General features: G+C 34.3%; 1 protein-coding gene across 1 annotated transcript; it reads right to left on the bottom strand.

The window, feature by feature from the left end:
- Nucleotides 1-6,779: 6,779 nt before the first annotated feature.
- LOC110102983 (synaptotagmin-3) lies at nt 6,780-22,625 on the bottom strand. The gene is made up of 12 exons (XM_020831511.2): nt 22,371-22,625; nt 21,526-21,624; nt 15,665-15,715; nt 15,434-15,557; nt 10,365-10,483; nt 10,170-10,271; nt 10,004-10,078; nt 9,705-9,781; nt 8,682-8,931; nt 7,489-7,848; nt 7,273-7,401; nt 6,780-7,175 (listed from the first exon to the last, which is right to left on the bottom strand). Exons 1-12 carry the CDS (start codon nt 22,482-22,484, stop codon nt 7,047-7,049), a joined length of 1,629 nt encoding a protein of 542 aa, XP_020687170.1. The 5' UTR covers nt 22,485-22,625; the 3' UTR covers nt 6,780-7,046.
- Nucleotides 22,626-22,844: the final 219 nt, after the last annotated feature.

The raw sequence follows: 22,844 nt of genomic DNA, 5'->3' as shown, positions 1-22,844 counted from the left end.
AATTTCAAATTTTTTTAAATTAAACGGGTTGTCGGGTTGACCCGGCAACCCGCCGGGTCAACCCGACCCGACCCGTTTAATCAAACGGGTCAAATTTACGAACCCGAACCCGACCCGTTTATCAAACGGGTCAAATTTACGAACCCGAACCCGACCCGTTTATCAAACGGGTCGGATTCAACCCGGATTTTCCGGGTCGGGTTTTCGGGTCGGGTCAAAAGTTGACACCCCTACCTTAAATGGCATCACCTAATGTTGTCTGATTCAACCAGGCTAATTGGCCTCACATTTATGATGGAAACTCTATAATTTTACTCAACGTGACAAAACTTTTTTGGGTCTTATAGATTCTCACTTTCATCTTGCAAATTTTCATATGCATATTAAGGCATTTTTTCAAAATTTTCATATGCATATAAAAGTGCTTATGAATAAAAAAATAATTTACTCATTTATTTAAAACAAAATAAATTGTGACTAAAGGTTTGATTGGGACGGCCACAATATTCTATAAAGTTGATTGTAAAATTAATGCATAAAAAATAACTTCAAAGTTATGATTGTAGAAAGTAGATTTTCACTACAAAAATTTCTAAAAAATAATGAAAATTTAGCACAAAGCAGTAACCAACCAAACTTATGATTATTATCTAAAAAGCAAAGCAACTAAAAAACTCTCCCAAACAATTATTACTCTCACAAATAGGAATTATATTTTCTTTAAAAAAAACTACAAAATCAAAAGTGTTCATAGATACGCAACTTGAAGGTTTCGTTTGTGCCCAATTTCTTATTGTTTTATAAAGTAATTTTTAGGTAGAAAAATGTTTTTAACTTGAAAATTATTAACAAAAAATCTGCTTTAGAAAGCAGTAAGAAAGCTGTCATTTGGGATGGCTTTTTTACTGCTTCTGAAAGCGAATTTCAAGCAAAAAAATTTACTAAAAATTTATTTTAAGAAACAATAAAAAATTGTCTCAGATGAAGCCTAAAATGGTATGAGAGAGCTCTCCAACATTTATTCTTTAAGGAATCAGCTTTGCAAACATACTTACTCCACCAACGATAATTAATTAATTAATTAGTTCATTAATTAACGGTTATGTTGTCGCTTAAGATAACCCATATAAAAGCTAAGAAATTTGCACATATGCTCTTAATAATAAAGTCCATGAAACAGTTAAAAAGTTGGGGAGTAGCTCAACATTAATAAATTCATTCAGAATACATTTTTTATTTATTTTTTTCTTTTAAATATATGTAATAATTAATTAATTATTATATCACACAAATTTCATGATTAAAAACTTTTTTGATTAAATTTAAGTAAACATATTCCCTTTATTTTCTTCTCAATTTTGATAAAAAGAAAAATAAATCTATTTATTCATTTACAACCCCGAATAAATTAAAAATTATTGTTCAAAAAACGCATATCTAATTAATAAGAGAATTTCTTATTAGAGAGAAAATAATAACTTTACAAAATAATACTTTATTAGACTCAAATCATTTACAAAAATGATATAATGCATAATTATTTAATTAAAAAAAGTTTAATTAAAGCACACTTTTTAAAGCACAAAGCCTGTCTTGAGGCTTTGTGGTTGACTATCATAAAGCCTGGAAAGTCTAACAGCGTGCATCATGAGATATAAGAGAACCCTTTCTTTCATAAATAGTTCTCTCCACTCAAAGTCTTTCACCTCTCTCTCTCTCTCTTCTTTCTCTCTCTATCTCTTCCTCTCTCTCTCTTCTCTCCTTTTCTCTCTCTCTCTAAGTTAGGTTAGAAACTCTTTTATCTTTCTTTCTTCCATTAGTGCTTGACGAACAAAATGGCAAGCAAGTTGAGGAGAATATGTGCTCCCTAACTAAAGTAGGTAAGAGAGAGAAAGAAAAGGTTGAAGCACTTATTGGGCTCTTTTCCTTGATCTATTTTAGTGGACGAGAATAATTAAAAATAATAATAAAGTTCTTAAAAGAAGACCTTCAAAATTTACATTCATGATGTCTTGAATCAAATCAATCAAGTTGAGCTGTCTCTATGAGAATTAAACTTGAATTAATCGACTAATTATATTTATCTTTGATTGATTAAAGGTTGACTTAGGCAACTAATTTAATTAATTAATTTTTGCTTAATTATTATGAATTTTTAATAATATTTTTTGAGGTTAATCATCATAATTATTCAATTTATTTGAATGATTTGAAATTTATATAAGGAAATTTGATTTCATGAGCTTGAAAAAATAATTATGATGAGTACATTAATCTTATTTTATTTAGTATAAGCATAAAATTATAAAAGAAAAAAAGGCTTAATTTGAAAATAAAAGTAAATCTTAGTTAAAAAATTTGATTTTATTTAGAAATATTAGTATGTTAATTACTTTTTATTAAAAATAGAATTAGGTTTTTGTACTATAATTTGATTGTTGCTAAATAGTATTATTTTATCAAAATTGTATCGAGAAAGAAGTAGAAGTGTCAATAAATAACCCAAACAGTTAGTTTGATTAGAAAAATTTGGATTCAGGTTGACCATTTAATACACATGTTGGGCTTTTCAACCCGTTTATCAAACAGATCGAGTTCTGGTTGACATGCAAACTTATTTTTGAATTTTAATTTTGTTTACTTGTGATATAATCCTCTTAATTTTATCACATAGCCTAAACTTTATAATTAATAAGTTAAAAAATTTTACCAAAATAAATTAGCGAGTCATATTCAAATCATTCAAGATGTTAGGGGTCAAGTTCGAGTTTAACTTTTTACATGTTTATAATAAACAGGTCGGATTCTGGTTGACTATATTCGTGTCGAGTCAATTTTTAGTCAGATCTGAATATCTGATCCCAACCTATAAACCCATTTTGATAACTCTGAAAATAAGTATCCAAAATTACAAGAGATGTTTAACACTTAATTATCCAAATATAAGACCTTTTAACTAGATATTGAAAACATCAATGATTTTTAATTTCACAAATCTTCTTATAATATTATTTACACATTTTATATTTGAGCAACTCAAAAAATGTATGATTTCTATATATTGTGATAAAAACTTGCCCAAGAGAATCAAAGTTCTAGACAAATCAATTTTTGGCCCAAATCAAGCTAGAATATGAAACAATTAATACCAATTTAGTTGGAACTAAAATTGACTCAAATCAGACTATAAACAAGCTTTACTTCGTTCAAGATTAAGGTTCCATTTAGGATGGCTTTCTTAATGCTTCTTAAAGCAGTTTTTTAGTGCAAAAAATTTAATTTTTGTAGTTAAAAATCTGTTTAAGCAGTAAGAAAGTCATCCCAAATAAAGCCTAAATGACTAATTTTAACTCAAAATTTTATGAGATCTAAACATATGATTTTTTTTATTATTTATAATTGGTGGTTATCAAGCCAAAGATTCATTGATCTTTGACTTCTTAATATTGATGGCAATCAACTTAAGATCAATTCACTCATATTTTTTGTTTAATGCGAGTTAATTAATTTATGCTATATTATTCCACTTCAATTTTTAAACCTAATGATGCAATTATAAAAAGGGAAGAAAAAAATGGTTTGAAGCATAATATAATAAGAAGGAACCCATGGAGGAGAGAGAGAGAGGATGATAGAGGTGAGGCATGTCATTTGAGAATGAAATGAAGAAGTTGTTTTGAATGCTTTCAAAGAGAGTTCTTTAGCTTCTTCAAAATAGAGAGAATGTTGCTATTTGTAATCTAGTAAGAGAAAAAACTCTTGGACATAGTAGAGAATAGTACTTATTTAGACTTCTACATATTAGTGTTTATAAATAATTAGAGCACCAACAACATTACTTTCACCTCTAGTTCTAATATTTATAGCATATATTTTGCATTTTCTTTCGACTTTATAAATTAGTATTTTTTGTCCGTATCTTCAAATTTTGATGAAGTGTGATCCTTCAATCGTCGTATTTGAGACTTAATATATTATTTGATCTTTATGTGATTATGAATATAAGCTTCTTTAAGTCAAACCATATGAATATTAGTGTTTGCTATTGTTATGCATGATCTTTTTTTGTAATTAATTTAATGTTTGTAGTAATTTTTTTTTTATTTTTTTATTGTTTGTAGTAATTAGTCCAAGGTTGTGGGGGTCTAAAGTGATTATATGAAAGAACAATGAATATATAGTTCAAGATTAAGAAATTTGTGTTATGTGTGGAATCTGATTATATTGATCAGTCGGGTTATTATGTTGCCTCAGACCTCAAGTTTATCGTGCTTATTAGGGGGTGCGAGGTGTTTACCCTACGCTTTGGTTTGGGTGCTTTGCACCAAAATTTTTTTTTTCTTTCAAACAACGCCTAGGCGCTACACCTAAGCGCTACGACGCTATGTTCCCGAGTTCCCCAGCGTTGATCGACAGAGAGCAAAGCGTCACATCACTTTGGATTCGGCATAGTAGCTTTGCAAGTTTAGAGCTGCAATGCTACAAGTTTAAGCGCCACAACGTTATTAGACTAGGGCCACAACGTTGCAAGACAGATTGGATGGTTTTCTTTCTCATTTTTCTAAAAGGGTTGCGTCCCTTAAGGTTATTTACTTGACTTTCTCTTATATTTCTGATAGTGTAGACATTGAAAATGATGCATATAAGAAGAAAAGCAAGGAGGGAGTGAGAGAGAAGACATATTTGTACTTATTTCTCCCAATTTTCATAGTGAATTTCTTGGTGTGGTGTGACTCCATAATTTTTCTCTATTTTGGATTTTTTATGTTAAATCATATTGTCCTTTATTTTTCTGCTGCTTTTACTTTCTTGCTTGTTTCGTCATTGAGGTGTTTACTCCTAATCCCCAACAATTTGATGGCTCAAAGAGTTTAAAATTTTTTTAAAAGAATTTACTTCTTTTAAATGAGATGTTTTTTTAAGCTCGTGGGAGATGATAAACTAGTTTAAAGTTTATTTAGGTTGGAGAAAGATCCTATGAATAAAGGTTCTCTTTTAATCATGATATTAATGAATCTCATAATAAATTTAAGAAGATTTATAAATCCATGTAGATTTGAAGATATGGACATAAAAAACACTTTATCATCTTTGAAATCTTTTTTGCTGATGATTTCACTCAAGCATAAAATAGATGAAGTCAAATTAAAGAGATTATTATAAATCATTTAATAAGTGAAGAAGATTCATTCGATAAAAACCGGTTTAAATGTGATCGGTTCAATTGAACCGGCCAACCCTAATTACTAAATCGCACGAGTAGGTGACGGAACCAAGAGTAGCACGTGAAGCCGACCGGGCTGAATTCACACACGAGCGCTTCTGGATGGGTCGAGTCGCATTTCTGAGCAAAGGATTGAGTACGAGAATGAAATTAGACAACTTCTCACAAAAAAAAATAACTTCCTCATCTTCGTTCATTGTCTCTAAAGAAGCAAAGATTGAGAGAAGAGATAGTGAACGAGAGGAAGAAGAAGGAAGATTTGTTTGTTGAGTTTTTTCTATTTATGTATAAATCCTTCCATGTTAAACGAGGGATGTTTACTTAAAAGGCAAATGAAGAGATTTGAAAGCAGGGAAGAAGAAATTTGGAGAGATGAGAAGAAAGAAATTGTAAATTCTTCTTCTATAATTTCTTTCATTCTTTGACAATGGAAAAAACTTCAAGTAAATCTTTTCCTTATTTCTTTTCTTTTCTGTTCAAGCTGAGAGAAAGGAATTTTTATAATTTTCTCCAATTGAAAGAAAATATTATGGTTGTAGGAAGAGTTCAATTATTGTAAGCTTCGATTTGTCAGTGAAGGAAGGAAATAATTATTAAGAAGGACATCCTCCGTGAGGCAAAAGATGCAAGTTAGAAACTTAACATTTATAAGGATACAGAATACATAAATATATATTAAAGACTTATTATATGTAAATGAAATAAAAAAGAAAAAGATATATACATGCAAATTATAGGAGTTCAACCCAATATGATACTAGTTGAAAAAGCAACGTACTCATACACGTCAAATGAAAAAAGAAAATTGAAATGGTTGTAACTTTATTAGTACATGTAGATGGTGCTCCTGCACTAAATAAAAAAGGAAAAAGAAATATGTTGTATGATGACTACGAATAAATGAATATGTTATTTGATAATGATAAATAAAGAATTTACGTTATTTAAAATATAGAAATGATAAATATGAATATCTGTAAATGTAAAAGAATTAAAGCCAAATGAATATGTTTCGTTCATGCAAGTAAAATTCTTATATTAGAGGTATGATTGCAAAGTTATAGGAGTTCAACTCACTCTATTAAATTAACATTTTTAGGCAAGTTTTCTTATAAGTAAAAATGACTGAAAGAGAGGAGTATGCCTATGGAATACAACACTCAAATGATAATATATAATTTATGGTTTATATAAATATTAAGATGTGAAGAATGTATTAGTAGTTTGATGAAAATAGAAGTTAGTGGCTCTTCAATTTTAATTGGAATGTAGATGATAAACTGTGTGAATTTAAAAGAAATGTTATAATTATCCGGTTGCTTGTTTCTGCCTCGTTAGTTCGAGTATCCGGATTAGGTCATGACACGTTCCGGATGTAAAAAATGAACTTGATACCAATGTTCACAGCCATTATCATAATCATACAGACCTCAATTATTAGGTTAATCAGTTGTAGATTAAGCAATCTAGTTTTTTAGGAACAACCTCTTACTTTGATATTGATATGAACCCTTCTATAAATCGATCATGTTATCAAGAAAAACAGACTGGCAGAGATTCTTATATGCCACTATGCGGTTCACAAAAATATTTTATTGAAATGAATGCAAAATGGTGTAGAAATGTATTAAATTTTGGTTTCGTTTGGGACGGCTTTCTTTCTGCTTCTTAAAACAACTTCTTAATACAATAATTTTAATTTTTGTACTGAGAAGCTACTTTAAGAAGCAATAAGAAAGCCGTCCCAAACGAAGCCTTTGTTTATAATCCACCTTCAAATATAATTCAAACGAAAAATTTACAGCACCTGTTAACCGGTTGTTCAGACAGTGCTCCATATTAGCTCAATGTGAATCACACCATTCTTAGAGTTTATGAGATGAAACTTCTCATTGATGCGCCCATTATTGACAACATCTGCGAGCTTAAGATCAACATGGCCAAGAGATTCCTATAGAGAAAACAAAAGTATTTCAAGATTTGAAAGCAAGAAGAACTGTAGAAACATGATAAGTATGAGGGAAGTTTCATAGCTCATTCTTTCCAACCTTGGGATAACAATTTAAGCCCCTTCTTTTGCTCAAAACTTCAATGTGCATGAAATCGTTGACCGGCGGCTCGTCTAACATGAACTGAAAGCCTTCATTCCACCTTGGATCCCTGCTTCTCTTGACAACCTAAGATGAATTTAGTGAAAATTAGACCAAAATGAATATTCAGCTAAAGTTTTTGAGTGAATTTGCTTCCACTGTAATGAACTTTACCTTGGTCTTTTTGGTTTCTCCTCTAAAAAGAATTACTACATAGGGATTGTTGTGATGCTTTCCCTCAACATGTTCAGCACTTTCAATTGTTACAGAAAGAACACCATTACCAGATGAGCTTTCTAGTGAATAACTTCTTGTCAGGCTACCGGGCTTTCCTTCGCCGCCTAAAACTCCACTAGCTTCTTCTCTAAAAGGTTCATATGTCAATTCCACCACAAGCTTCCCTCTATCCTTTTTATTATGTGGATCATTTGGGTTCATGTTCTTTACAAGATCAAGTGTAATTTCCTTCATCTCATGAGGGATAAGTGAACTCAGTGGCACAACCTGCATGCCCAATTTATCATGTGCTTTTACCTGCATTATATAGTGTGTTAGAGGATGCGAATTAGAAGGGAACTAAAGTTGTACCTGATATACTAGTGGTATAATCAATCAAAAAGCTTAAGCCTATGGGTGAGGGTCAATTATGTAGTATTTTGATAGGAAACACTTGAAGAACTTAAGAATTTCCTAGCAATCTTTGGAAAAAAACGAGAATTCTCTACAAAAATCCACACGAAACGAAGAAAACAATATATAATTTGTATTATTTGATGAGATAGAAACGGAAAATACCAAGATACAATTGATCATCTATTCGAGAGGAGGATCTCTCTCTCCCAAATCTCTAGACGCCGCTAGAGCCTGGAAACCTAAGAGATCTCAAATAGCCAAACTCAAGATGCCCTAACCCTAGGAAAACAAACTATTAAATACATACAATCCAAAAGAAAATCTCTAAACGGTCCCTACATTCAAATTTTCTAACTAATTTCCTCAAAAATCCTTCCTAAACAACTCTTTTGGACTGGTCAGCTTGAGCAGCACGTACAGGAGGCGGAGAAATCCCGCCTCTATTATGCGTGAGCCGGTCCGTATGGGACAGGCTGAACTGGTCCAATGGACTGGTCTAACATATTTCTACACTAACATATTTTAAATATATCTCATCTGAAAGTAAACTCAATACTCTCATATGATTTAACACTTGCCATAGGATAAAACCACAATGATTAGCTTTAAAAGTGCAAACAGCAAGAATGCAATAAATTTTGACAATATATAGTAATCCAAGACGTATGTCTCTATAATAACAGTTACTAATTGTTGTTAAAAGATGTTAAGATGGAAATATGAAGCTTATAAACCTTTTCCCAGTCGTACAAGTGCAGCTGAAGAACTTGGGTTTGAGGATCCTTCACAATAAGCTTGAAATTTTCATACCATTCGGGATTCAGATTACTCATCTTAACTGAGGTTTTCTTTGATGGTAGTCTATCCTCACTCAAACTCAGCTTGACGTAAGGATCAGATTTACCAAGGATGTCCATCTTCAAGAGGTTAAATGCCCGTACAACCTTTACATGTAATATGCCCACTGGCTTCTTGATGGCTACACTGCAATCAAATGAGAAAAGGTTAACAAAAATTAATATCAGGAGTAAACCTTTCTTTAGTAAGCTGGTAGAAAATATTTGTAGAACTCAAATATTCCTATCAATAGAGACAAAATCAGTGAACAAACTTACAAAATCTGAAATTAAATCTCACCAAAATAATAGTTTTATAGAAGAAATTCTACGGAACAAAGAGCAATAAGATATAATTGATTCTCTGTTCGAGAGGAAGATCGTTCTCTCTCAATCCTTAGACAAAGCTAATGCCCAAGACATCAAGAAGAAAACTCCCTCAAGAACAAAATAATCAAAACATCACCCTAACCCTAATCTCCCCCTCATACTTAAGGCATACAATTAAAACAAAAAGCAAAAAGACCTAATAGCCCTTGCCGCACCCTCCTTTGGCTCCCAAATTTGAATTTGAACTCTAGTGGATCTCACCCAATCCCTCTCTCTCTCCTTCTTGCCGCTGCTCCTTCTAACCGACCCCTTAGAAGGGGCCAGCTGGACTAGTCCACTAAGGACCGATCTAACATAAGCCAGGCTATAAGCAACATTGGTTGCAACTAGTTTAATAGTCTTAAGTGAAAGCGCTTCCCTGACAAAAATTAAGGAACTTACTGAGATTTAATTATTTTCTAAGAAAAAACAGTGATCATTAATCTTGGAAAAGAGACTTAATACAAAGTTGAAACCATAATAAAGATTTTACCAAGAACTAGAATACAAGGAAAGACAAACCCAACGGTAACTTCGCTTACAGAAGATTACCTAAGATTATCCAGAATTGGTATCTCCATATCATTAGGCCAATGGTACATATTTGAAATTTCCGATGAGATCATATCCTATAAGCAAAGATCATATATATTATAGTCAATTCATACTCCAATTTGAAACTGTTAAAATTTAATTTGCTAGACTTGATAGCAATGAAATGAATCATTTCAAAGTTCCAGGATGATTGAGGTTTCGTTTGGGACGACTTTTTTGTTGCTTCTTAAACCAGCTTTCTAGTACAAAACCTCAATGTTGCCCAAATTTATGCTGAATAATAAAAGTTTAAGGACCTGAGCAAAGCGATATAAAATAGGAATAGCCATGATGTCAGCGCCAAGCAGCTTAAGCCCGAAGTCAATAAAAGGCTGCAGCCATAATTTAGAACAATCAATGAGCAACGATATATAATCTCATACAATTTATAATAAAGTAGCAAAAAAAATCAAGTATAATTACCTTTTCAACCAAAGAAATAATTATGCTTGCAAAGCATGGGAAGCTTGGAACTAGCGGTTTTAGAGTAATACGAGGGGCCAAGAATGCTTGTAAATCTAACAACTGCGCAAATATATGGTTTCTAAGCTACGTAAGTTTTGCTTTAAAAATAGAAGTACTCATTGTCACTGAATATAATATGGTGTGAAGGATTACCTGTACTGTAAATTTAAAGGAAAAAAGTTTTAAAGCCACAGTGATACTGCAATTGCCAGCCCATCGAACCTTGGGCTCAATAACCAGTTCATTTAATTGAGTCTCTATAACTTTAACACCTGTTGAAATGTAGAATCAGATAAAAGATTGGACCCTCTTAGTGGCTTCCCGAAAGGGAACATGAAATAAGGAGAGATTTCAGTAGTATCCATATCCAAGCCTAGATAAGTTCCAAGTAAGAAGGAAAAGACAATTCCCAGCGATAGATAAAATTACACGAATCTGATAGTATATACTAAAAGCATATGTTGTTAGAAATGAATAAAATGGGGGTTAGATACACCAGCTATCAAATTTATTTTTAACTCAAAAGCTTAAATATATGGGTGAAAGTCAAACACTTAGTAATTTTGCATTAATATAATTTTTAATAATTTGAGGTAGGACTAAAGCTAATATTCTCACATATATTACTAATTTCCCCTCACTGGGAGCTCTCTATATGTGAATGAAGATAAGTCTAATGATGTCTTTGTCATTTGAAGAGACTTGGAAGGATTAAAGCGATGTGGAAGAATTGATACGAAGTTTTTGATTGGGATCCAAGGAATTTTGAGGATGGTGGAAGGAGAAGAGCAAAACTAGGTCAAGGTTACCCTAGTTTTGACGGATTACTTGCCAGAGGCTTAGAGAATATTTTTCTTGCTACAACAAGATCGGAAAACCTATAGATAAAGGCTAGGGATGTTGGGGAACTAGTAGAAGAGGTTGGGGGAGAGATATGCAAGAGATAAGGAGGATATCTAAGTCTTCCAACAAGAAAGGCCCAAAGAGGTCAACCATCAAGCACACAACCGAGGGAGGATTTGAGCACCAAACACAAAATCCTACATATTTCAATCTCCATTTTTTTCTTAAAAAATTGAATTTTTGTTAATCAAAACAAATACTTAAAGCAAGACATTATGTCCTAAGAAAGGAAACTAAAAAAAGAATAGAGATTTCAAAACAAAAAGAGAGAAGGGGAGTGGGGCCGCTCCCTCGAATTTAGTTGTAGCCGCCTCCCAAGTTCCAAACAAAGAAAAAGAAAATAAAGAAAGAGAAAATTAATAAAATAAAATCCTCCCACATGAAGGAAAATATTTAAAATTTAAAACTCAAATGTTATAATTTAATATTTTAGTTTTAAATACATTTCAAAACTTTACAAATATAGACTTCATAAATATAAACTTTTCAAATATAGATTTCTTCGCTTTTCATGTCAGATGAATCTATCATGGCCTTTTTTTTTCTTTTTTTTTATTAACTCTTAAATAAATATTAAAGACTATGATTAAATATTACTTGCAACATTATCACATGACTTCATTACTCCATAATCCATATGAGCTCCTAAATCTCTCTTGGCCTTTGATCTTTATCTTGGGATGAGAAATCATGACCCTTAATCTTAATCTGATTGTAGGGCTATAATAATTCTTTTTTAATATTTTGCATCAATTTTAAACCAAAAAAATTCATAAAAAATGAAAAAAAAAAATGTTAATATTTTGCATCATTTTCTCATGATAGAAAGAGATTTTTAGAAGGATAAGGCAACCTACAAGAATATATTTTACTAGTGATGATCACTACCTACATGTATCAACTATAGTCTTAAATGAATAAGGGTTGCGCTCCACAATATTGTTGAAAGCCATCAACCTTAAATAAATGCAAAATCAATTTCAACAAAGTTTTAAAAAAATAAAATTAAGTGTTTAAGGTTGAAGATAAAAAGGAGGAACCTATAAAGAAAATCATCCATCCTAAAAAAAAAAAAACCTTCGAAAATAAAAAATAATTTCAAAGAAAATATATTAAGGCTCAATAATAAAAGATTGAAGACAAAGTCATCATTAACATCAACTTTAGCATTATCTAACTATATAGGGTTGGCATTATGAACTCTTATCTTTCATTTGTTTCTATAAAGTGTTCCATGAGATATTAAAGCTAGTCTTCACATATATTTTATACAATATTTATCTTTTTTAACTTAGTTATATGGAATTTTCTTCCTAATCCTTCCACATCCAATTTTTTTTATACGCCAAATTAGTAGATTTCCTTCTCTTCATTGAAATGTCAAACCAACTAAGTCTATTTTTCAAATATACTATCATAAAACATGTGGCCTTCACTTTCCCACTAATATAATTATTTCTTAATTTATTTATCTTAGTCCTATCGCACATTTATCTTAACATTCTCATTTCCGCCATGCTTAACTTAGCAAACAATTAATTTTTACTACCCAATAGTCAAATCCCTAACATAACAAAATAAATTAGAGTTTTATAAAATTTACTTTTACTTTTCTTGATATCCTCAAAGTAAAGGAAAATTAACTATTTTTTGAAGTTGAGATTAAGATTGAAGATCCTACGGTCATTCCCAATGCAAAGGCAAGAATATCAACAATTCAAAAGCAAAAGATGGATTTCTCTCTAAAAGATAATGATCATGAGACAAAAAAAGATGTAAAGCCAAGATTTGCATCATTCAAAATTTCAAAATCTTTGCAAAAGAAGGATTTGACAAAATGTAATCAATAATTGGAGGCAAAAACATAAAGAAGATTTCTCGAAGTTATGAAAGTATCAAAGAGCAAATAATCAAGTATGAGTTCATAATTATCTTCTTAATACTTACGGGTAAAATTGATCAAGTTTGGGAGTTCAATGGAAAACAATATGTGGAGTCTTGAAGTTTTGCATTTTTTCAAATTTTGAAGATTATTCATAATTCTACAATAACACTGTAACATCCATCATCAAATCAAGGTGATTTTCTATAAGTAATCCTTAATTTTAAGTTAAATAGTACTTATGAGTCTTAGAATATTGAATGGGGTAGAAAGTAACTAAGGTTTGGGATTAAAAAGGTAAAAATTAATAGTTTGGATTTTTTTATGTGGGCATTGTGGTGGAAGGAGATACAACGCCTCGGCACCGAGCTCTTGGAAAAATTGACAAATAAATAGGTTTGGGTGAACACCGTGGTGCGAGGTCTCAAGTGAGCATATTCTGGGGGAATCTAGAAGATTCTTTAGAATGCTGCGAAGCTAGGACAACAGAGCACCGCGATTCCAGGCTTGCCAGAGAAGGGAGGAGGAGGAAAGGAAAGAAGAGAGAGAAAGATAAAAAAGGAATTTAGAGACTAAGGTCCAAGATTCGTGCATCGGGCCAATTCATAAAATTATAGAGCTCGAGGTAAACTACTAAACCCTAGTCCCTGATTTCAATTCCATTAAATTTATAAAAAGTTATAAACAAAAATGTATTTTTTCTTGTTTTATGAAGTTTTCACTGTGATTTCTGGTATATTATTATGCTCTTTATTATGGACATTTTTGCTATATATAATTAGGTTTCAACAATTGATTTTTTTCCGAACTAAAATATATGCATATTATTGGACTGAGGCTTTTCTAGCAATAGTAGTTATATAAAAGTTTTAAAATATTTATGTGAAGATCCCTCTAAAAGTAGAAATTGAAAAAGGGAAAGCCCAATGAGCATTCTGTTCTACAAGAAAGTGGCTTTTACTGGTAATTTATATATATGCTTTATGCGTACGATATCGAATACTTAAATTAAGTACATTTACATTACATTTGCATTATGCACTCATAGCATTGGAAGAGTTAGGCTGTGATGTATGAGGAAGTGTACTCTCTGTTATGTTAAAAAGGGCCCTAGATGTACTCTCCCGGCCCCATCTGCATGGTGCATATATGGAGGGATTTTGGCCTAACTTACAAGAAATAGATGTAGAAGGTTAATTAATAATGTAAGTACTCTTCTGGCCCCATCTGTTTAATGCAAATGTGGGAGAGTTCAGCCACACCTGTTATGTGCAGGTGTGAGAGGAAAAGAAAGGTATAAGGGGACGTGAAGATATAAGCAGACATACGTCCTAGTCATAAAATTTTACATGTTAATGTTTATGCAATAAGATTATGAAATTTTCCAAGTTATGTTTTAGCAAACTCATAAATTTCTGTATAAATTATGAAGGGAAATAAAAATGAAAGTGAAATGCAGGTGGATCTCTAAAAATGATTATTCTGTGCGATATCTAGAAACTTTTGTGAAAATGATTATATGATTATAAAAATAAGTGATAACCCCAATATCAAATATACATGCTGGAATTTTGTAAATTTCTATTTTGCAAGCCTTATGTATTTTGAAAGCCTTTATATTTTTATTTGATTAATTGCTTTTAAATTAATTATTTTTAACATACATATAAACTAAGTTTTGATGTCTAAGAAGGGTGAAGGAGGAGTCTACCGAGCTAGTCAAACTTACTTTGTTCTTCTAATGTTTCAAGAAAAGTTAAAGGTCCTGCTGACTAAATCAGATGTAAAGGCACTATTTTGGGATCCGAATTCTTAAGGTATGATTTTGTAATCCAGCATTTAATATTTGATGTATAGACTTTTATGATTTGAAATATTGTAATCATATTTTGATGAAATGAAAGTAGACTACATTGTTTTTATATTTTGGGAGAGTTATTGGCTCTTGTTGTTATTACTTGTAGATGAGATTAAAAATTATAGATTTAAGAAAATCTAATCCTTCCATTAAATTCTAGGTCGTTACAAACACGATCTTCTAACCCTATACATGCTATAACAATCAAGTAAATTACATATTTTTCAGTTATGTGGTATATATTGGGTTTGATGTACTTCTAATTAACTTTTTTAATAATAATGATTAACTTTTATTAATAGTCATCATTTAGTAGGCTTTCGTTTTAACTTTCTCATGATATTTGTACGCATTTTTTAATTTTATTAAATTGATGAGTGAGAAGATATAAGTTGCAGTAGTAATTAGAAAAATTCAAGAAAAAGTGAGGCATTCCTCTTCCTTTGGTGTTTCTAATAAGTTTATTAGTTAAAGTTAATAGCTCTTTCTTGGAGTATCATCATTAGAAAATAATATATATTATTGCATGGAATACTTCATTCAATTTCAGGGATAGAGGTAAGGATATCGAAGACGCACCATGAATCGTAGGAGGAAAACTGCCAAGCGTAAAGTCGTCAAAGTCGATGGACTCTATACCATACTTCCCAATGTATTGGTCGAATGTGGGTCTCAATGTGATTCTTATTGTGTTGCATATTGCCTGTTCATAAACATCACAAAGGTAATAAAGACAAAATTTACAATGTATTCAAAGAGAAGAATATCACTGGAGGACTACCAATAAAAATGATGCAAGAGGTGAGAAACCTTATTTAAGTAGGGCCACATCTCGAAAATAAACTTGTTCATCCAATCAACCTGCACAAAACATATCATTCATCAATTTTTCTATAGAAAAAATTGATGTTTCATGATACACAATCCTAAAAATTCGTCCATCAACAATATTATACTGCAAATTACTGAACTAACACCGCCATGAAAAGTATTAATTCTAATAATCACTATCTTATATTTTTACTTGCTATTCTCACATAATCATTAGAGTTGTCCCAACTATTTGGGTTCAGCTTTGTGAGTCCTCCTCTATTCATACTTGCTAAGTGCTATATGAGGATTCAGCCTTTGCTCAGACAAACATCTAAGAACATTTAAAAGAAAATCTGCAATTACAAAATACTTCGCTATTGGCCTTTGGAACCAAAATAATGGCTGAAGCTTAAGTCCTTAACATTAAAATTTTTAAGCTCACCGAACCATTCTATACTTGTCATTTCCATGACTATGGGGTAGTACCTAATAAATTATTTCTAAATAAAAAGGGGAACTTTTCCATGACTATGGTGGTACCTATATAAAATTTACTTATAACTTAAAAAGGAAAGATTTTCCTTTACAATATTTTGTAAGTTGTAGTGTTCTAGAAGGATGAAAAATAGAAAATTTCTTCTACCATCTCAATGTTAGTACACCTAATATATACCGCAGGAACTTTTCTCATTAAACAGCTCCAACTACCTCGGCATCATATCTCCACTTCTACTGTCAAGCCGCCTGCAGCCTAACAGCTTTCCCAGAGAACATCATTACCTTTTGCTGTTATATACCCAAGGATGTAACACTGTTTCTATAATGAATACAAGATAATATTCTACAACTTTCCTGTATCTTCTTCTTCCTTACAGGTTTTTCATGAGTTCATTCATGGTATCAGAGCTTTAGCGTCTCTGTCTTTTTCCTTCTTCAACCATGGGAGATCAAAGCTCTTCTATCGCCGCACAGTCGGGCTCTTCAACCCCGGCGACGGCGTCTATTCCGGCAACCGGAGATCTCTGTATCCCAGCTTCTCTCAAGTTTCTAATGACTAATCTCAAACTCATCGTCGCAAACCAACTCACGAGCGACAACTATCCCATCTGGAGGCTTCAAATCTTTCAACTATTCTCAGCAAATGGCTTTGAAGGACACCTCACGGGAAGCGTGCTGAAACCATCCGCTGAAAGCAGCTCAAACGAACTTCGACAGTGGAACATGATAGATCAAAATCTGATATCTGCTCTTCTCTCCACTATTTCACCGTCGATCTTACCCTATCATTTTGACATTAAAGTCGGCCAAAGAGATCTGGAGCACACTTGAGCTTCGTCTTCAACCTACCAATAAATCACGCGTGATACAACTGAAGAATGAGTTGTATCACATACAAATGAAGGATCTCTCAATGATGCAGTACCTAGCGAAGGTGAAGGCGCTGGTAGACAACATCGCTGCTGCGGGCTCATTTCTTGATCCTGAAGAGATTATTCTCCACATCCTTAATGGATTGCCTCCTTCCTACAACTCGTTTAAGACGTCTATTCGAACCAGCCAGCTTCCTATCAACTTAGACGTCTTGTACACACTTCTCTGCAGTGAAGAGATTCACATTGGTACCGACATTCAGCGAGACTCAAATCAGGTCACAGACAATACCGCATTCTATGCCAACCGAACAAATACATCCAGAGGACGCTCTGGATACAGGGGAAGCAGAGGTCGTGGAGCTCCATTCAAGCCAAATTCAGCTCACATCATCCCTACTAATTCAAGCCGACCCATATGTCAAATATGCGGAAAAACGGGACACAATGCCTCCATCTGCTGGCACCGATTTGATTCGGCTTATACCAGTCCAACAGCTTCTACATCGCGAGCTCTGCTTGCAAATCAGCAACCAACATCACTCAATGAATGGGTACTTGATTCTGGAGCTTCAACGCATCTTACGCCTGACGCCTCACACATACAGCAACTCGTTCCTTACACAGGTTCAGAGTCCGTTTCAATAGCAAATGGCAGTTCTCTTCCCATTCACAACTCTGGACAAGGGCTTCTTCCTCTCCCTGACTCTAATCGTAAGCTCTATCTTAAAAATCTTCTTCATGTTCCTCTTCTAACTCATAATCTTCTTTCAATCCACAAACTAACAACTGACAATAACTGCTCCATCTCTTTCGATTCACATGGCTTTCTTATCAAGGATCTTCAGGACAACCGAATCCTCATCCGTGGTCGATGTCGTAACGGACTCTACTCTGTCACTCCGCCATCCGCTCTTCACACAACCACCTCATCCAACGACCACTGGCATTCCCGCTTGGGACACCCGAATGCCAGAATTCAGCAACTTCTATCTAGGACTTTTCCTTCAATATGTACTTCTTTAGAATCGTTTGTGTGCAAATCATGTAATGTGGCCAAAAGTCACAAGTTGCCTTTCTCTTTGTCTTCAACTCGTGTACCCAAACCGTTTATGCTAATACACACCGATGTTTGGGGACCTGCTCCCATATCATCTTTAAATGGCTTTCGCTACTATGTCTTATTTACTGATGATTACTCACGCTTCTCCTGGCTCTTTCTTATGCATACCAAAGATGAAACTCTATCTAAATTTGAACAGCTACACAAACTAATAAATAACACATTTAATTCCAAAATAACAACCCTTCGCTCAGATGGCGGAGGCGAATACACTAGCCATGCCTTCAGTGCGTATCTCACCAAACATGGTATAACTCATCAATTCAGTTGCCCTTATACTCCTGAACAAAATGGTGTTGCTGAAAGGAAACACCGTCATCTACTTGACACCACGAGAGCTCTCCTTCATGAGGCTCATTTGCCCCACAATCTGTGGGCCGAAGCTCTTCTAACTTCCAATTATTTAATCAACCGACTATCCACTAAAGTATGCCATAATCATTCTCCTTACTATCTTCTTCATCAGCGTCAACCCACCTATAATCATCTACGCACTTTCGGTTGTCTCTGCTTTCCATGGCTCAAGCCAATTACATCCACTAAACTTCATCCTCGCTCCACCGAATGTGTCTTCGTTGGCTACTCCACGGCACACAAAGGGTACCGATGTTTCAATCCCATTACAAATCAAATTCACATTTCAAGACATGTTGTGTTCTATGAGAATATATTTCCCTTCCACAAACCAACTATCAACATCACTCCATCCACAGACTCCTCCACCACATTCCCGTTCCTTCTTCTACCCACCTCAACAATCACCCACACATCTCAACCTCCTATCTCACCCACCCAAACCGATCCTCCACCAAGTATTCCTTCTTCCTCTACTAACTCCTTCATCAACCCAAACTCGGTCCCTGCCACCACACCCGAACCTTCCATCACCAAGTCTCCACCTCTTCAACCATCCACTCACCCAATGCAAACCCGTCTCAAGTCTGGTATTCACCGTCCCAAACCCATATTCAATCTATTAACATCACTCAAAACTGATGTCACCCCCACCACACATCATCAAGCCCTCCGACTACCTCAATGGAGAGCTGCCATGTCTGAAGAATTTCGGGCTCTACAATCTCAGGGAACTTGGTCCTTGGTGTCACCTCCTCCTCATTGCAAAGTTCTTGGTTGTCGATGGACATTCAGGACAAAATATAACGCTCACGGTCAGGTACAGCGATACAAGGCCCGTTTGGTTGCTCAAGGCTTCAACCAAGAACTTGGCGTCAACTACCATGAGACCTTCAGTCCCGTGGCTAAAATGCCCACTATTCGAGTCCTGCTTCTTATTGCTCATTACCGTGGTTGGCCAACATTGCAATTTGACATCTCAAATGCCTTTCTCCACGGCGACCTTCATGACGAAGTCTACATGCTTCAACCTCCGGGATTCATTGACCGTGAGCACCCTGCTATGGTTTGCAAGCTCCACAAGGCCATATATGGTCTAAAACAAGCCCCGCGAGAGTGGTACAACAAGTTCACGACGGTTCTGTGTTCATTTGGCTTCAGCTTCAGCAAAGCTGATCCGTCACTTCTCACTTATCTCAAAGGTGACGTTCAAATCTACGCTCTCATTTACGTCGATGATCTTCTTATTACTGGCAGCCATGCCAGTATTATACAGCAGCTCCAGCAACTCTTACACAAGCACTTCTCCCTCAAACAACTGGGACAAGTTTCCACCTTTCTCGGTATTAAGTCACCCGCACCCCGATCGGAGTTTTTCTTCATCAATCTGCCTATGCTACAGAACTGGTTCATGCTGCCAATCTAGAACACAGCAAACCCGTCAACACACCCATGAGTCTAAAGCCATCAACCACTGCAGATTCCAATCTACCTTATCCCGATCCTCAGCAATTTCGACGTCTTGCAGGCTCTCTTAACTATCTTACCATTACGAGACCAGACATCGCATATGCTGCTAACCAAGTCTGTCAACGGATGCATGATCCGACCAATGCAGACTTCATGCCCTTGAAGCGTCTGCTGCGCTACATTCATGGCACAATTCATTATGGTCTCCCACTTACCAATGCCGATCTAATGCTTCGATCCTACTCAGATGCTGACTGGGCCGGCGACACCACTGATCGGAAATCGACTACGGGCTTCTGTACGTTTCTTGGCACAACCCCCATCTCATGGTGCGTCAAGAAACAGACAACCGTCTCAAAATCCTCAACAGAGGCGGAATACAGGTCTCTCTCGTCGGCTACATCTGATGTCATTTGGCTAAGACGTCTCCTATCAGATTTTCACTTACCTCCTACAGTGCCTACCCCTCTATATTGCGACAATACCTCTGCAATGGCAATCGCTCACAATCCTGTTTTTCACGCTCGCACCAAACACATTGAAATTGATTATCAATTCATCCGAAATCACATCAATAGTGGTGCTATCACCCTTCATCATGTTCACTCAGAGGATCAACCAGCTGATCTCTTCACTAAGCCGTTATCTCACTCAAGATTTCAAGCACTTCGCGACAAATTAAGCATTCAGCCCATCAATGCTCAATTTGAGGGGGGATGTTAGTACACCTAATATATACCGTAGGAACTTTTCTCATTAAATAGCTCCAACTACCTCGGCATCATATCTCCACTTCTACTGTCAAGCCGCCTGCAGCCTAACGGCTTTCCCAGAGAACATCATTACCTTTTGCTGTTATATACCCAAAGATGTAACACTGTTTCTATAATGAATACAAGATAATATTCTACAACTTTCCTGTATCTTCTTCTTCCTTACAGGTTTTTCATGAGTTCGTTCACTCAATACTTTAGAAACAAAAATACTTCAAAATTTTCATTGAAGGACTAAGAGATACAACCTATTACACAGCTGTTTACATCATAAAATCTATACAAGGATATGATTTCCCAGAAGAAATGTAAATTGGTGCCACTTCATTACAATAAACAGATCAATCCACATCATATCCTCTATAGGCAAAGGAAAAAAATAATAAATATACAGTCTAATCATAGGTAAATTTTTTCCAGAAACACAATCCAAAAAAAGCATGATAAAACAGTTTTTTTAATCATTTTCTATAACAATTTCATTATAGGCAAATCATAATCTTATAAATTTTGTCTTGAAACACAATCCAGAAAGCAAAAATTATTTTATTTTCCTCATTTTATTCCTTTTTTTTTTTTTTTTGAGGGGGCATTAGTTTGTTAGAAGTTCCCATGGTCAAAGCAACGATCACCAACCACAAAAAGAAAACATTCATAGAATTGTACCATATTCATAAAAAAGGCTAGACAAAAGCCTCCAGGTGTTTGAAGATTAGCATAAAAGGTAAAGTATCACATAAGTAGAACAAATAAAAGAGGAGAAGTTACTCTGTCATAGTCAGGATGCTTCAACCAAGCCGGAATCTCAGGTAGGACTTTATGCAAGCTCTTTGAGTCCAGGTCAATCAGAGGTCTAACAATGGGTTCCTGCCATACATACAAAGAGACAAAGTTTATATAGCAGCACTTTCATCATCCACAAAATGCAAATTGCATGAAATATCACTATTATATAATTTGATCAGCAAATTTATATAAAATGAAGAAATTAGATGTAGACAAAGAGATACTTCAAAGAAGTTTACTTTTCCAAGCAAAATTCCTCATCTATTAAAAAATACTTCAAAAAGTTTACTTCTCCAACCAAATTTCCTATTCTATTCAAAAATGCAATTTCAAAACTACTTTGGACATCTAAAGAAACAGAAGAAAATATTTTCTTCTCCTCGCAAAACCATGGCAAGACAAAAAAAAATGCAGTCTCTTATCATAAGTTCAAATGTCCATGAATATAGATGATAGTAGATAGGAAGGACACAATCCAGCCAACCCAACATAAATAAACTTCTTCATAGCCCACAAAATCAGCTCAATCCAGAACTCGAAAGCCAATTTTTATTCTCCCAAACATAAGAATGTCAAAATCATATGCACCGCATTCAAATTAAACCCCATATTAAAAAAATTTAAAAAAAAAACACACCAAAATCACCAAAAGCTCAATTTAGCTCCATAGACAGTTCCAAGCAAGCAGCAACACAAATACATTCACTAAATCAAAACCCAAAACCAAGAACTATGATTTCCTTCACATTCCCCTTCAAAATCTGGTTTTGTAGAGAGACAGAGAGAGAGATAGAGAGAGAGGGGAATAGAGAAACAAGGAAGGGCACCTTCACATCGCTGTGATTGTTGTAGAAGATGAAGAGGATGTATCCGATCAAGAGTCCAATCGGTAATCCAAAGCCAAAGCCAATGACTTCCAACAAAGTACCCACAAAACCCATCAGCTCTAAGCTGCCAATGCATCGAATCGACGATTCGGAGAAGACGGGATCGAACCTAAAAGCAAAGAAAGGAGAAGAAGATGACGGGGTCAGAGTTCAGAAACTAGAGAACAAGCTAGCTATCGATGATAACAACCAAAAACTCTTTTGTTCGGGAGGAAGAAGTATAACAAAACAAATAAATAAAGAAATAAATTCGAAAAGAACCGCCAGCACGAAGAAAAAGTACAGCCATGGGCAGCGAATGCATTTCACCTGAATCACGAAAATGCCATTGGTTTCATCGTTAATAACGAAAGATCATCCCCTGATGGTTGAATTTCTCCTCTGACTCTCTGAGTTATTATTGTTTTTATTTCT

Source organism: Dendrobium catenatum, unplaced genomic scaffold (genome assembly GCF_001605985.2).
Source record: "Dendrobium catenatum unplaced genomic scaffold, ASM160598v2 fragScaff_scaffold_1482, whole genome shotgun sequence".
NCBI classification, from domain to species: Eukaryota; Viridiplantae; Streptophyta; class Magnoliopsida; order Asparagales; family Orchidaceae; genus Dendrobium; species Dendrobium catenatum.
The sequence above is the reverse complement of the archived record's forward strand: the minus strand, read 5'-3'. Positions and strand labels throughout refer to the sequence as shown.

Excerpts from the sequence above, each read along its gene's own strand:
- LOC110102983 (XM_020831511.2), bottom strand. The coding sequence starts at position 22,484 with ATGGGTTTTGTGGGTACTTTGTTGGAAGTCATTGGCTTTGGCTTTGGA. Across the intron at positions 8,932-9,704 it reads CCAATTCTGGATAATCTTAG|TGTAGCCATCAAGAAGCCAG; the intron begins GTAATCTTCTGT and ends ATTTGATTGCAG. Across the intron at positions 7,402-7,488 it reads GAGAAACCAAAAAGACCAAG|GTTGTCAAGAGAAGCAGGGA; the intron begins GTAAAGTTCATT and ends AATTCATCTTAG.